Raw genomic sequence first — 17,341 nt, forward strand, 5'->3', positions numbered from 1 at the left:
ACCACCCCCCCCCCCCCCCCCAGGTTTCTGCAGGTATCTCCTGCTCCTTCCACAATCAACCTAAATCCACAATCAACCTCCTTCTTGTGAAACTACCTAAATCCAGGATCACTCGTCACTTCTGCTCATTTATTCCTCTTTTTCCCTGTGGAATCAACTTCCACATCCTCTTCAATTTCATTCTTTTCACCACATCTTCAAGACAGCTGTTCACCATCACAGATAATCCCCAATCCAAAACCATGAACTTTCCTACCCTCGTTCACCGCACCCAAATCCGTCCTTCAAAATTTCCAGTTTTCCCTCCTCGGTCTCCTGCTGTATCCATCTTGTCCACCCCATGCATCCTCTACTGTGCCCATTTCTACCCACACCCATTGTTTGTCCAAGTCTCCCTCTGTCTTGGTCTTCAACTCTGCTGTTGGTGTTTCCCCCTCTCCCTACTGTTCCTCTTGTGTGTGGCTCTACCACTACTTTTGCATCCTGTTTTTCTCTGTTACGTTCTGATCTGGTCAGTGGTTTCATTCACCAGTGTAAGGTGTCATTGTGAAATGTAGTGCGTCAACAAAATGCTTTTCAGGCCATACACCTGTCGACCAGTAATCAAATATTTAGTAAAGGTGGTAAAATGGGAAAATTTAAACTGATAGGGGAGAAGGGAGGATGATATGAGAGGGAAAGGAGGGTTGGAGAGTGCAAGAAGAGATTGGCTTGGAAAGAGGCAGGACAGGAGTAAATGGAAGGGAGGGGGGAGGGAGCAGGGGGACAACAGGGAGAGAGGGCAGGAGGAGAGGACAGGAGGAGAGGGCAGGAGGAGAGGGCAGGAGGAGAGGGCAGGAGGAGAGGGCAGGAGGACAACAGGGAGAGAGGGCAGGAGGAGAGGACAGGAGGAGAGGGCAGGAGGAGAGGGCAGGAGGAGAGGGCAGGAGGAGAGGGCAGGGGGAGGAGGAGGAGGAGGAGCGAAGGCAATTTACAGAGTATGCGAGCCTAACAAGTGAAAAACCCAGCGTACGTAATAAATCGATGGCCTATTTAAGTATATATATTTTTAAAAAAGGATATTTATTCATCGAGATACAGTTTGACACCGACTCGATCTCTATATCATTAGACGATTGAGCAAACACAGGGACAACTAGCTCGGCGAACATGGAAACATGGAATGGACACGAAGCTATTCTGAGAGAGCACATCAGCCGATCAAACGGTGAAATTGGACGGATGAACGCAGAGAGAAAGAGAGAATCGCATCGCACCGGTGGACAAATAGTAATGAATGCCACCAATCGGTATGCGACCAAGGAAGTGTACTGTGTATCCACGACGGAAAAGGACAGCAGACAAACATGGTGAGAGACAGCTAAGGAAATATTAAAATGACCACGTTGAAAATCCCACAATAAATTTTAAAAGGAAGATTTGGAAAATGACAAATCGCTCACTATTCTTTGATTGACCCCGCGAAGTCTCGACTCATGTCGATCCGATTTACACCACGTGACCAGAAGCAGATACCGCGTGACGTACACAAGTGTCTCCCTGTTCCAAAAGTACGCCACCCAGCGACCAGTCAGCCTTCCCTGTGGAGTTTATAATCAAATTGTATTTTAACAAAGAGTTTTATTAAATTACACGTCAAATTAGTCGAGCGAACGTTAAGGAATAGACCTACGGAAGTAGTAGCCGAGTTCATATTCTATGGTAAACATTCCAAGTAGTAGCGCAATTTTATACACCGTCTAAATATATCTTCCGGTTATAATCCATTTAAAACAAGTCAGAAAACTTTATCGATCACGAAAACCACGAGAATTAAAACGAAAAGCAAGATAATTGAATGAAAAGGTGATTAAAATGAGGAGTTCAAGTGCTCTGCTTTCAGGCCATAGAGGCCTGTGCCCCACTGGAACAGAAACCATGACGCCATGTAGGTTTAGAGGATCCCAACTCCCAACCCCAAGTCAGATTAACAGGATATCATGACGGAGTGGGAAGATAACGAGCACTTGTGCAACAAATGTGCAGTTAATAAGTAATGCACGGGAAACTAATGCAGACATGTTAAGTATAATAGATGAACTACTGCTGAAGATAGACCAGTGTCAGTGTGTGTAGGCTCTCCGCCATTATCATGATAACAGGTAGCTAGCACCCTGTAGGTTCAAACTGTTGGAGCCATTTGTTGCCACAAAAGATTATGACCTTTATGTCTAATCTTGATGAGGATCGAAAGTGCTGGGGGATTTGATAGTGTACACCGGGACACTATCAAATTTCATTAAATGAACCATCAAATAACCATAAAGTAATGAGGGCGTCGGTTGTGCAGAGGTACATGCATGTAGGTAACAATGTCGTCATTTAGTACCTGGGTAATGTCTAGGTGAGGGATGGGGCTGATCCAGTACATTTCAATACAATACTGAATGTTTACAACAAACCCACGAGTACTCCGTGTGCAATACGCATGGCATCTGGGTATCCGGGGCATTGGTGCATCGGAATATCGGGGCATTAGTGCATCGGGGTATCCGGCATTGGGGTATTGGGGTATCTGGGCATCGGGATGTTGGGGTATCTGGGCATCGGGATATTGGGGTATATGGGTATCAGGGTATTGGGGTATATGGGCATCGGGGTATTGGGGTATCAGGGTATTGGGGTATCTGGGCATCGGGGTATTGGGGGTATATGGGTATCAGGGTATTGGGGTATCTGGGCATCGGGGTATTGGGGTATATGGGCATCGGGGTATTAGGATATCGGGACATCAGGGTATCGGGGTATCCGGCATGGGGCATGGGGGTATCGGGACATTGGAGTATTGGGGTATAGGGCATTGGGGTATCGAGCATCGTGGGTGGTATGGTTGCATCGGGGTATCTGGGCATCGGGATATTTGGGTATTGGGGTATAGGGCATTGGGGTATCGAGCATCGTGGGTGGTATGGTTGCATCGGGGTATCTGGGCATCGGGATATTGGGGTATATGGGCATTGGGGTATCGAGCATCGTGGGTGGTATGGTTGCATCGGGGTATCTGGGCATCGGGATATTGGGGTATAGGGCATTGGGGTATCGAGCATCGTGGGTGGTATGGTTGCATCGGGGTATCTGGGCATTGGGATATTGGGGTATAGGGCATTGGGGTATCGAGCATCGTGGGTGGTATGGTTGCATCGGGGTATCTGGGCATCGGGATATTGGGGTATATGGGCATTGGGGTATTAGGATATCGGGACATCAGGGTATCGGGGCTTCAGGGCATCGGGGTATCCGGCATGGGGGCATCAGGGTATCGGGCCATCGGGGTATTGGGGCATTGGGGTATCGGGGCATCTGGGCATTGGGGTATTGGGCATCAGGGTATCAGGGCATCAGGGTATCAGGGTATCTGGGCATCGGGATATTGGGGCATCGGGTATCAGAGCATCGGGGTATCGGGGTATTGGGCATCGGGGCATTGGGCATCAGGGTATCTGGGCATCGGGATATTGAGGCATCGGGTATCAGAGCATCAGGGTATCGGGGTATTGGGCATCCGGGTATTGTGGTATCGGAGTATTGGGCATCGTGGTATTGGGGTATTTGGGTATCGGGGTATTGGGCATCGGATATTGGGGCATTGGGTATCAGAGCATCAGAGTATCGGGGAATCAGGGCATCAGGGTATTGGGGCATCGGGTATCAGAGCATCAGGGCATCGGGATATTGGGGCATCGGGCATCAGAGCATCAGGGTATCGGGGTATTGGGCATCGGGGCATTGGGCATTAGGGTATCAGGGTATCTGGGCATCGGGATATTCGGGCATCGTGTATCAGAGCATCAGGGTATCGGGGTATTGGGCATCGGGGCATTGGGCATCAGGGTATTGTGGTATCGGAGTATTGGGCATCGTGGTATTGGGGTATTTGGGTATCGGAGTATTGGACATTGGATATTGGGGCATTGGGTATCAGAGCATCAGAGTATCGGGGAATCAGGGCATCGGTGTAACAGGGTATATTGGGTATCAGGGTATCGGGGCATCAGGGTATTGGGATATTGGGGCATCGGGGTATCAGGGTATTGGGCATTGGAGCATTACATCGGGGTATCGGACAAATGGCAAAGACGATGCAGCTTCAGCTTCCCTCGAGTAGGGTTCTTGTGATGGAGAAACAGCGATTATAAACAAGCTGGTTCCATGGTGTAATGGTTAGCACTCTGGACTCTGAATCCAGCGATCCGAGTTCAAATCTCGGTGGAACCTTTATTTTATCCCAGTCTCTCACTTGCGTCCCCTCCCAGTCTGGGAGTTCAGCGGTTCGAATCTGAACCCAGGTGAGTCATACGCATACCAGACTAAAAATGCAACGTTCATGCTTTAGCATGCTCATCATTTTAAAAGAATTAACAAACATAGGTTGGCTATCATGTATTTCCCTTTTAAAATTGTGTGTTGAACAATTTGCCCCAGTGTTTACCTGTATTTACCTTTTCAAATTGTGTGTTGAACAACTTGCCCCAGTGTTTACCTGTATTTACCTTTTCAAATTGTGTTGAACAACTTGCCCCAGTGTTTAGGCCTACCTGTATTTACCTTTTCAAATTGTGTGTTGAACAACTTGCCCCAGTGTTTACCTGTATTTACCTTTTCAAATTGTGTGTTGAACAACTTGCCCCAGTGTTTACCTGTATTTACATTTTCAATTTGTGTGGTGACCAACTTGCCCCAGTGTTTGTTTACCTGTATTTACATTTTCAAAATGTGTTGTGAACTTGTCCCCCAAGTTTGGTCCGAATCCATCCACAACTTTTTGAGCTGTCCTGTTCACAAACAAACAGAAAGACAGGGTGACTGAAAACAACCTCCGTCCATCTTCGGTGGTGGTGCGCTGACGTAACCACTTTCTTCTTGAAAGACCCTGCCGGCCTCCTTCTTACAATTGTCCGAACTCTCACCTAAATCACTGATATTGATCATCTCAGGCACGAACCCCCTTGGTCCTGCGGTGTATAGCTGGAGTATTGTGCAGCGTGGCTGGTTTCCAACCTTTTGGCTTATTATTGTATTTCCCATCGAAACTGACGTGTGAGTGTGCGTGACGTAAATGGAGCCTCAGTTAGTCAGTAATTTGTGAAACGCCGTTCAATTATACACCAAAACACAGCCGACAACTTGACGTCCGTCATGGCTGCGCCCAATGTCTGCCAGCCGAGCGCGGCGCACCTTGCGAGTGGACGCGTCAACCTGGCTATGCTGCGCGAGGCGGCGCGAAGGGAGTTCCTTGATTTGCTGGACGCTTGCGCGGGCAGCAAGGTGCGCCTGATAATGGTCACGTGTTCGGCTTTCCACGGCTCCTTGGGCCTGGCGACGCGCTCGGCACTCGGATTGCCCACCTGGCTGTCAGTGCTTAGAGGAGTAATAAGTAAATGAAATAAAAGGTTGTGGACGGATTCGGATGAAATTTGGCAGAGGTGTAGCGTATGTGACAAGGACGAAATGATTCGATTTTGGTGAAGATCCAGATTCCGATCCGGATACTAGACTTTTAAAAGTGATTCTTCACCATTGGGAGATGGGGCCAAAAACGATACATAGCAGGATATCTCAAAAAGTTGTGGACGGATTTGGACGAAAGTTGGTGGACAGGTTGGGTGTGTGACAAGGAAGAATCGATTCAATTTTGGTGAAGATCTGAATATGTATTCGGATACGAGAATTATTTAATTTTTTAAGTGATTCTTCACCATTGAGAGATAGAGCCAAAAACGATACATAGCGGGATATCCCAAAAAGTTGTGGACGGATTTGGACGAAAGTTGGTGGACAGGTTGGGTGTGTGACAAGGAAGAATCGATTAAATTTTGGTGAAGATCTGAATATGTATTCGGATACGAGAATTATTTAATTTTTTAAGTGATTCTTCACCATTGAGAGATAGAGCCAAAAACGATACATAGCAGGATATCTCAAAAAGTTATTGATGGATTTGGACGAAACTTGGTGGACAGGTTCGGTGTGTGACAAGGAAGAATCGTTTCAATGTTGGTGAAGATCCTGATCCGGATCCAGCAAGTAGAATTTTTAAAGTGATTCTTCACCATTGAGTGATATGGCCAAGCAGGTGGAGGTATGCTCTCTACTGAGTGCAGTTCTAGTTGTGCTTATGAGTTATGAAGCAGGTAACCATGCAAATGAAGTTTGTTCAAAGGGTGCTGTGTTTGCTGGCAGGCGATCGTGTGGGATGACCAGCTGACTGGTCCATTCGGCCTCATTGCAGAATACTCGCTACTCAAGGTAACTCTTGTGCTGTCCTTACCCATGGGCCATGGCCCATACTGATGCCCTTTGACCTTGTACCTGACTATTGCTTGTCACCTCGCGCTGAAAGGAACATGAAGTGGACAAGATGTTTGCGCTGCGTTCAGGACAACTTCCTGCAGCCAACGTACAGCACATTATCTTTCTGCTGCGACCCAAGCTCGAGTTGATGGAACTTGTGGCTGAAAATATTCGGTAACTAAACTTCACCTTTCCCGCTTCCCAAACCCCCCAACCCCCTTCTCCCCAACCCTTGCTTTAAATTATGAAAATCGAGTGGTTCAAGTTTGACCTGCACTCGTTTCTCCTGAGACTTGTTATTCCACCTTGACAGCTAACCTTCACCATACTGTGCTGTCATTTGTCTTGACATTTCAACAGACCGGAATTTTCATTGACCAGAGAGTTCATAATTTACAGTATTAGCCGTTTCACCCTCTTTGTTATCTCAATCGCTGCCATCTTGAAATTCTGCAGATGCGTTATAGCAGGAAATGCATGATTAGATTGGTTTATGTGTCTTGGTTCCCAACACAAAATATCAATTCCTTCAAAGATCAGCTTTTGAATATACTCCTCACGAGGCTTGTTAGTATAACATACCATGGGTACATATTTGGCTTTTACGACCATCAGGCCAGAATTATCCTATTCAATTCAAATTGCAGCACCACTGGTAACTTTAATTTTTGCTGAAATCCATCAGATTTTGGCTGAAAACTCTTGAAGTTCAGAAACTCAAACCTTTGGGCCTCACGATCAGCGATGATCATTCTTGGGCAAACCACATTTCTAAGTTGCCCTCCAAAGCCAGCTGCCGACTGGACATCCTCAGTCATGCAAATACCTTCCTTGGCACACTTGGCCTTCCACCTACAAGGCCTTCATCTGCAGCTTGGTGGAGTACTGCTCTCACCTCTGGGTTGGCACAGCTGCCTCACACCTTGCTCAGATCATCAAACCAAGGCCTTCAAGATAATGGGAATCTCCAGTGATGAAGCTGAGTCTATGGGCATATCTCTTTCACATCGCAGACAGGTTGGTGGGCTCAATGTCCTCTGCCTCCTGCTTTCTCGTCTCGCATCTTCTGCTCTTTCTGTGCTCTCTTTTTATTTTTTTTATACATGGGCTAAGGCCCTTAATAGAGCTCACACACACACACACACACACACACACACACACACACAAGTAGTGTAATAATGTTGCTTCTGGGACACCTCCGTTTAACATGTGAAATCCCTATCTAATGTCATTTACCCCCTTGTCTTTTTCAAAAATCATAAACACCTCTATTTCTCCCACCCTCATCTTTATGAACCTTTTGTCTGTAGTACCTATCCTTAATGTTGTTCATTAGACCACTCAAACACTACAAATATTTGTTTTCTCTTATAGACCTATCATCCTTCTTCTACATATCATCTGGCAGATTAATCTTTGACCCACTCAAACATTGACCCATTCACTTCCATATTAATTCTTTCCCTCCCTCATTGCCCCTAAACACCTATATTTCTCTCACCCTGTTCTTTACGAACCTTCTAACCTTTTGACATGTTATCCTTATTCATTAGACCACTTAAACACCTGTGATCCTTCTGACCTCATGGACCTTTTAACCTTTTACTCTTAATATCATCTGGTGAATATAACCCACTCAAACAACGACCCTACAAATATTTGTTTATGCGTGGGAAATAATTTAATTCTCCTACAACTCTCTTCACCATCTAATATATTAACAAAAAATATGTTTGAGTTTGGTTCTTTATTAAGATATTTTAACTGAGCTAAGATAAAATGGTAAACCTCCCTCAATGTTCTTGCTTGAGCGCCTCCAGTGCCACATACCATTTTTAAATTAAAGTATATATTTTCCTGACAACCATCAAAGTTTTCCGTCCACTCAAAAATATTTCCATCTTTTTTACCCAATTCACCGGTATTTAAATTAATTCTCTTATTTGTTTTGTGAACTTTTTTACCAGTTGCCTTTTCAATTATACCTATTTGATATTTTTCACATTCATTATGTTTTCCATTTATATACCAAGGTTGATTACACCTCCACTCTTTAGTCTGGTTGATACTTGGTTCTATCATTTATATAATAGTAAAAAAGGCGGCGGTAGCCCGTTAAAATCCCCAACCCCCCCCCCCTTTTTAACTTATCACTTATATATATCTTATCACTTATATATATCTTATCACTTATGTATATCTTATCACTTATATATATATCTTATCACTTATATATATAACTTATCACTTATATACTTATATAACCATAAGGGAGACTATCAATTCCATTTTCTAAAATAAACCTCTTATCATCAAAAGCCCCCAATGCTTTCTTATTTATCTCTTCTGAATATAATTGATGTTTATAACTTCTTATTCCATTAATCTTTCTAAACTCTTCTTTCTTTGTTGTTAAACAGTTATAATAATCCTTAAAGTTTATTGTTTCTTTAATAACATTTTTCTTTACACCTTTTAACTTCTTATCAGTCTTTTCAACGTTATTCACAATGTATTTATAAGCATAAGCCTTTGACCTCAATCCCACAAATTCACTCATAACATTTCCTCCTAATTCATCCTTGAACTTTCCAATCACCTTTTTATTTTTAGAAGAGAACAACTCACTCTCTGGACTGTAATTACTCGTGTCATAGATATTAATGTCTCTTTTCATGTCTGAATAAACATCGTTGGTATTAATTTTCAAAATAAAACTATCTGTATCCATATAAAGTAGATTAACATCATTTTGATATTTCTTCCTCAAGTTATTATAAAAGTAATCATACATTAATGACTTTGATAAATCAAGAATTGTTGTTCCAATATAAATAGGTTTGTTCATTTCAATACTCTCTTTAATCAAATGGATCGCACAAAAGTTCTCAGTAAAGACCTCAGCTCGAGTAAAACTCGGTCTATTAATTAATTTTGATGCTTGTTCCCAAGATGTTGATAGTCTGATATTTTGTCTTTTCCTCACATTCTCCAGTCTTACCAAAGACCGCATTATTCATCAATTTATAAAAGTCTTTCTCAAAATCTGTTTTTGACTCTGTTCTTCTTTGTGTATTAAAATCAATGTACCCCTTTAACCAATGACTTTGATTGAACTTTAGAACCCTATGGATCTTCTCTACTCTTAGACCTTTTGATAAATATTGTCGCAAATTTCTTTGGTGTAGAACATAATTTTTCTTGTTATATAATGTAGTAAGTAATTTTTCTGTTGATTCACCTATATCAAACGATCGTTGATAATCACTCAACCATTCTTTCTTTGGACTTGCTTTCTCACAAGCAAATGGGAGATCTTTGTGTAGGTTATGGAGTTCCTCTGGATATTTTAAATCAATTTCAAAATAATAACCAACTTTTTCTTCATCCAATTCTTTTTGTGTAGAGATACATACATCTTGTAAAACGTTTTTGTAGTCTTTTTCCTTTACCCATCTAAGTTTTCCATAAGGAAGAGCCTGAGACATTGCCCAGCCATACAGGTTGTTCGCGTCATAGTACATCAAGTAAGAACTCTCTTTCGTTGGATCATAATTTGGAAGATATTTGTTATTTGCTTTTGCGTATCTACTCGAGCAGACTTGTGAAATTCCACCTCTTTTTGCCTTTTCAATCATCAAAAGCATATCAACATCGGTTATCAAATCCAAATCTTGTTTTGTCATTTTCAACATCGCACTCCAGGCCAATCCAGGTGCTGTGTAGTAGTGAGCAGGATCCAATCCATATCCAGTGCGACAAACAGATCTAAAGGCTTCAAATACATCGGCCAATAAAAGCACATCAGTTTTGAGATACAAATCGTGATACTCGCCAAGATTCTTGATGTTATATTTTTCCCAAACATTTTGTGCGTGTACATAATCTTTATCAGATATATGACTATTATTTAATTTGTTATAGAAATTTTCTTTTGAAGGAAGTTGTGTTTCATTGAATCTCTCAAATGAGTCCATATAGTCATAGGGGTAAATTCCCTTTTGTGTTAGAAAATCTTTATCTAAAAAATACTCTGAAAGACATGGAAACTCTTTTAGATTTTGAACCAAGTTAACCAATGGACTTGCCATGAATTTAAATGTATCAAGAAATCTGATATGAGTAATAGGAGATGTGTGAATTGTTTTTGTGAATGAAATGTATTTCTGATCCGTGTTTGGAATTGCTGAGATACTTCCAGAAGTCTTTGAGAGTTCCTTGATAAATAGATGTGTATCATAATGAGCGTTGTTATGAAGAAAGACAGGAATGAAAGAGGGGAGTTGATAATTAATATTACAACTTTGATGAGCCGGACCTCTATATTTACCAGTGAGATGACAATGGTCTCTAACCTTTAGACCTTTACCAATTTTCTCCTCACAAATATGACAGACATTGTTTTTTATAAATTCCCTTTTTTCTTTACTTGTTAAGGACATTGGTTTATTGGTTTCTCTCATTATCTTGGTTAATCGAACACAGTCTTTTTCTAGTCGTTTCACAAACTCCTCTGGGGTATTTGAGCCTCTATACATCTCTAACTTGTTATATTTATCACCAACGGATGATTTGATATAATAACAAAAACCACAAGGAGTATGTTTTTGATATTTATTTGTGTATGATTCTTTTGGATCTTGAGAAGCAGTATCAATTTTTTCTAAAATACTTTCAAAATCAGCATATATAACAAATGGATGTTTGATCTTTTTATTTTCATCTTTGAATGTGATCTTTGAGCCTTCTTTAGGCATATTGATTACCGTTGATTTATGTTCGCCACAATAATTTGAATGTTTATCTAATCTTTCTTGTGAATTGAAGAAGTTAAGACAACGCAAACAAATATATATTTTATTTGTTCTCTTACAGACTTGTGGTTTTATTAATTTAGCAATATCTTTGATGTATGTATAATGTGAATTTTCGTCTGAATTAAAATATAGAAGATTAATATGAGTTTGTTTACAATTGTCAGAAAGCTTTAAAACCTGAATGTTGTTTGTTTCTGTTAGACCATAAACATTAACTGATAAATTATTCATCTTTTCAAATTTAGGAATATCATTTAAAGTCATCGGAAACTTTAGATCTTTCGTATTTAATGTATTCTCATATTTTTTATAATGAGATACTCTTTCATCATGAAAATGTGGAGGATGTAAGTGTGCTAAAATAGACCAGAGAAAACATTTATTGTCTTTATTTTTGATATTGATAACTGCTTTTCTATTTTTGATAACACTGGGTAAATCAATGTAAGAAGAAGCTTTTAGAGGATCTGATTTAAGAATATGAATGTCTATGTAAATAATTTTTCCTATATTGAATCCACTTCCTACGATTGAATTATCCACATCTTGCTCTTGTTTAATAAGTTCATCATAGACTCCTGATGTTTTAAAATCTTGATATGAAGATATAAAGTGTGGCTCAGTTCTCATGTATGGTGCATCTATAACTCCTTCATCCTTTGTCATTTCTAATTTTACTCCCATATAAAATTTAAGTGGTTTCATTTCCTTTAGTGTTTTTTCAATCAACGTTTGAACAGCAGGTTTAACTATTTCTACAGCATCAACTATAGACTCTGGTTCAGGAGGTTTGAAGTTAAACTCTTATTTTAATATGTCCTTTGAATGCTCCATCAGAGTTTTTAGTTGTGATAAAATTTGATAAATGTAGATTTGTTTTAAGATGTATTTTGAAGCCTTTCTTGAGGATATTTTTATTACATGTAGAACAGTGTTTTGTTTCAGGTGGAAGAGGGGAAAGTTTGTTTAAAATGTTGTATGTATGTTTTGCGGTGAGAATATGTTGTTTATAATATTTTACTTCCTTCTCGCAAGTATCACAATAAACCATATTTATAGCGTGAGAAAACGTGGTGTTTTATATATATCACTGTGCTTAAAATAAAACACTTTTGAGCTTTACAGCTCCGTTTTATATATATCGCTGTGCTTAAACTAAAACACTTTTTCACTCAGAATCATCTAAGTCATAACTATCACATGAATACTCAGAATCATACTCAGAGTCATCAATAAAGCTACTCTCATAACTATCATTTGAGCACAAACTATTAGTATCATAACTATCATCTGTGTTCAATGAAATACTATCATCACCATCGTCCAAGTTCAATGAAATACTATCATCACTATCGTCTGAGTTCAATGAAATAGTAAAATCTTCACTGCTGTATTGACTCATATTTAATTAGCAAGAAAAATATTCCCATCAATATCTATATACTTTCTTTCATTAACAGATTCAATCTCTACAATTTTTATATCAAAAGTTATCTTTAAATAATCTCTAACTATCATAGAACGAAATGACATTTCACCAGAAATATTAACATCATTCATTTTACTTAGATCTACACCCTTTGGATTATTAAAGAAAATACAAATGTCTCCTCTAGAATTATTAATGGTCTTATCATTCTTTTTCAAAGTATCGTGGTCAATCACTTTTTCAAGCTTTGAATAAATTGCCAGGAGTAGAGGAGAAACTTTTGTTAGATTTACTTTAATGGATGTCTTTCCAGGTATAGTTAGAGCTCTTCCTTTAAATGAAATAGAGGGGCTCATGTTATTTTCCATAACTGGTTTTACCCAAAAATTTCCATATTTATCTTTGTTCAATTTAACATCTTTGACATATTTTTCTATATCTTCCACCGAAGTAGAGATTGATTGAAATTTGTCTTTTGTGCTTTGAAACATTGTATTTATTAATGAATAAACTTGCGTTTAGTTTAAGTAAAAATTTACCACATAAATATGATAAGTTCTGAAGGATATTTAGAATTTCCAGACTCTCCATATGATAAATTAGAGAATTGTCCGGCTTGTGATAGAGTGGGGCTTAATGATGAGGATTCATATAAACAATGTATTTTCTGTGATTTAATTTTAATTAATGATAATAAGAAATATAAAAAAATATATAACTCTTTTAAATTAGAACCAAAAATGAATTACTTTACAAGATTAATAAGAGAGATGAATGTTAAGTATTGTGATGATAATACACCATTTCTTTCAAGGGAAGAGACTAATTGTATTGAGGAAATGTATAAGGGTTTAATGATATTTATTATTCAAAATAATTTTAATGGAAATGTTAATACAAGATACTATATAAATAAAATAATGGATTATTTTGAAATTAAACCCGAACTCAGGATAAAATATAGAGTTTCTCAAATAGCTCAAAAAAAGTTGGATAACTTGTTTTCCAAATATATAAATGAATGATTTTTTACCCGTTTGGGAAAATAAGATAAAATTTAATAACCATAAAAACATTCCAAATTCATTGAGATGTCTAATAGTTGGTTCAAGCGGATGTGGAAAAACCTGTTTACTTTTAAAGATGCTCCTTGGTTCTAATTTTTTAGATTATGATAATTTAATAATTTTTACAAAGTCAAGTTTTCAACCCGAGTATCAACTACTCTCACAGGGTTTTAATGCGGGTCTTAAAAAGGAAGACATTATCGGTTTATTTAAACTTCAAAACAAACTAAATGATTATAATATTGATGATATAATACAATTATTTTGTGATACACAGAAATCAAAATCGAAACCCATAACTTGTATTCTCAGTGATAATACGGATGATATACCTTCACCTCAAGATTTAGATAAATCAAAAAAGAACCTTGTCATCTTTGATGATTGTGTTAATGAGAGAAACCAAACAGTAATGGATAGCTACTATACAAGAGGGAGACATTCTTCTTGTAATTGTATATATCTTAGTCAATCATATTTTCAACTCCCTCGACGCTCAATAAGAAACAATGCCAATACTTTTATTTTATTTAAGTTAAATTCAATAGATGTAAATAATTTTTGGAGAGATAATTGCTCTACGTTATGTAGTAAAAAAGAATTTGAAAATTATATGAAACACACGATTGGAAAATATAAATATATTGTTGTGAAACAAGATGAGATACTAAATGATATTTTTCAATAAATAAATACAGAAAATGAATACTGAAGAAAGAGAAAGAAAGTTTAAGGAACATCAACAATTAGTTTCAAAAGTTGTTAAACAACAGGAAGAGATAAAGAAGAAACGGAGACAGAAACTAACTGGTGAAGAAGCCTTTGAAAGAAAACAAGAGAAATTCTTTAAACCACTTTTGAAAACTCAACACCCTACAGTTCCCACGGTAGAATTTACTCCGAAAAAACTTCAAATGCTCAAAGATTTTAGTCAGATAACAAAACAAGAACTTGGTGAATTAGAATATGATGACGAGGGATTATTTCGGAAACTTGAGCAGGTAAATCAACCCCCTAATTATGTTGTGGAAGCTCTTCAAAACAATGAATATTCTGCGGGTTCAAAAACCAGAGCAGGCCTCATTCCAACAGAAGAACCAGCAGTGTTTCATCTTGTGGAAGAAAAGGTATTGATATTTAATGATGAATTGATGTTCTTGAGTTCTACTCAACCAAATGTTAAATTAACTCCAAGATTAATGTTTCTTCTAACAAACCCCGGATTCAGCGGTTCAAAATATTTTGAGGAACCACTTGATATGGAAAGAGAGGAAGATAGGGTATATATTGAGTTGTTAAATACACTTGATTATGGAGTTTCTGTTGCTGGTAAAAGTAAGAAGAATGAGAAGGAGAAACATATTATTGATGCTTTAAGTAAGCTTGGTTCGGGTGTTAGTTTTCTTCCAAATGACCCATCACAATTAGTTAATAGGCTATTATTGTTATTAGGTAGTAAGAAGGCTGGAAACAACAATTGTTTTAATGAATCCTCAGCCATTTTAGATCAGTTGATGAACATGAAAATAATTAATAAATGTCAATACAAAGATATTTTATTAGATATTAAATAAGATGAGAAGCACAATTCTTAGTTTTAATTTCACAACGAGCGATTACACAGCTTCATTCCCTTACCCACTACAACTTGACCCCCTTACCTCATATGAGGCATCTTTGTTGTCAATGGAAACTTACAATACCCTTTTTAATATTACAGAGAAAAACAACAAGTTTAGTTATAATCCAGGCACTGCCTACAAAACTATAACTGTTTCACCTGGAGCTTACGAGATTTCTCAAATATCTTCAGAAGTCTCTCGCCTTATGAAAGAAAAAGGTGATGAACCAAAAAATATTGTAATAGATATTCAAACACACACTTCAAAATCAACTATTAAACTGAAAAATAATTATAAAGTTGATTTCACGATTGAAAATTCGTTCAGAGAGCTATTGGGTTTCTCTTCAAAAAAGATTGAAAATAACGGGACGTTTTACAGTGATAATGTTATCCAAATATCCTCCGGTATAAATTCAGTATTAATTCATTGTGATTTGATTGATGGTGCTTATAACGATGGAATAAGAACAAATACAATATTTTCATTCAGTGCATACTCAACCCCGATTGGTTATAAATTTAATATGGAACCAAAAAATCTTGTCTATTTACCTGTGTCAGGAAAAACCATATACAGAGTAAATTTTAGGATAACCGACCAAGATAATCGTATGATATCCTTTAATGATGAAATTATATCCATCAGAATTCACCTACGTGAAGTTTTTCAATAAATAAATAATGGTTATTGTAAGAAAACACGAGTTGGGAAAATATAAAATAATTACAGGGGAGGGCATGTTCCTTTCACCAGACTATACAAGGTATGTGGGTAAAGGATACTATAAACCTAAGAGACAACGGGGTGTGGGTCATCAATTTCGAAATAAAGGAGATGGGATAATTGATACTCTAATGGGTATTGGTTCAACCATTCTTAAACATAAAGACCTAATTGGTTCAACTGCTTCTCTCATGGGAAATGTAGCAGGTGTTGTAAAGAGTATAAAAGATGCTCAAAAGGAGTCCCATAAATTACAAGCAATCAAAGAAATTAAAAAAGGTAAAACTCAACTATCTTCACAAGAACGACAAAAAATCATTAAAATACTTGGGTCAGGGTTTCAACAATTTTAATACTATATAAATACAAGTATGGAAGCGATTGATAGTATCTATGATTTGGATGATACGATTATCATTTCAAACTCTACTAAAAAGGAAGACTATTTTAAGGTAAATGCTATTACAGGAACCGACTGGAATTCAAACGGAACAAAAAGTTTTGAAATAAATAATCAACAAACTTACTTGAATATAGCTGATAGTTTCTTGCTGTGTAAATTTAAATTCACTAAGGCTGCGAATAATACTAATGCTACACTCGTAAATGATTTCTTCTGGAAAATGTTTGACAGTGTTCGCCTGTATATTGGAACACAAGAGGTTGAAGCGGTTGATTATGTCTCTGCTACATCTGAAATGATGAAATTTACACTATATTCGTTTGGTGATAGAATGGGTAAGGGAGCTGTTGAAGGCTTTATTCCTGATATGTCAACGGGAACAAACACAGACCCTGGTTATAGTCAAAGGAAGTCAATGTATAATGATGACGCAAAAGCTGAGAATAGTTTTACCGTAGCAGTACCTCTTAAAGGTATATTTGGATTTTGTGATTATGATAAAGTTTTGTATGGTCTTAAAATTAGATTTCAACTACAAAGGAATGATAATGTAAATAGATTGCTTTTTGGGGCTGAAAATGCTTTTGGCGACAATAATAAATTTGTTATTAATGATTTGTGTTGGTATATCAATGAATATACTCCTAATCTTAAAACGGAGGAGATGTTAAATAGAAGACTTAACTCAAAGAAACCGCTAAATGTATCATACCTTAAAAGAAGATGTCAACACGTTAAACTGGAACACACTACCTACACTTGGAATTTGGGTGTTCTTGAAGGAAAGCCACGATACCTATGGCTCATTTTTAAAAAACCAGATGGAGAGGAGGGTACTAATAAGAATAATGCGCTGAGTGATAATGCTAAGGTGAAACAACTTCGGGTTTCTCTTGATGGCACATTTTATCCGCGAGATAGATTGGAAATTGATTGGGAAAAAAATG

General features: G+C 37.9%; 2 protein-coding genes and 1 non-coding gene across 3 annotated transcripts in view; 2 read left to right on the forward strand and 1 right to left on the reverse strand.

The window, feature by feature from the left end:
• Positions 1-1,584, reverse strand: part of LOC137430288 (phosphatidylinositol transfer protein beta isoform) — a 53,713-nt gene extending 52,129 nt beyond the window's left edge. The window contains exon 1 of the mRNA XM_068121060.2: positions 1,443-1,584. Coding sequence (XP_067977161.1) covers positions 1,443-1,477 — 35 coding nt within the window. The 5' untranslated portion in view covers positions 1,478-1,584. The remainder of the gene's footprint in view (positions 1-1,442) is intronic.
• A 2,598-nt stretch (positions 1,585-4,182) lies between these two features.
• TRNAQ-CUG (transfer RNA glutamine (anticodon CUG)) lies at positions 4,183-4,254 on the forward strand. Its single transcript has one exon. It is a non-coding gene; the product is annotated as a tRNA-Gln (tRNA).
• An 885-nt stretch (positions 4,255-5,139) lies between these two features.
• Positions 5,140-17,341, forward strand: part of VPS33A (VPS33A core subunit of CORVET and HOPS complexes) — a 39,904-nt gene continuing 27,702 nt past the window's right edge. The window contains exons 1-3 of the mRNA XM_068121061.2: positions 5,140-5,304; positions 6,220-6,285; positions 6,380-6,504. Coding sequence (XP_067977162.1) covers positions 5,176-5,304; positions 6,220-6,285; positions 6,380-6,504 — 320 coding nt within the window. The 5' untranslated portion in view covers positions 5,140-5,175. The remainder of the gene's footprint in view (positions 5,305-6,219; positions 6,286-6,379; positions 6,505-17,341) is intronic.

This window comes from Myxine glutinosa, chromosome 6 (genome assembly GCF_964187855.1).
Source record: "Myxine glutinosa chromosome 6, kmMyxGlut1.1, whole genome shotgun sequence".
In the NCBI taxonomy this organism is placed as follows: domain Eukaryota; kingdom Metazoa; phylum Chordata; class Myxini; order Myxiniformes; family Myxinidae; genus Myxine; species Myxine glutinosa.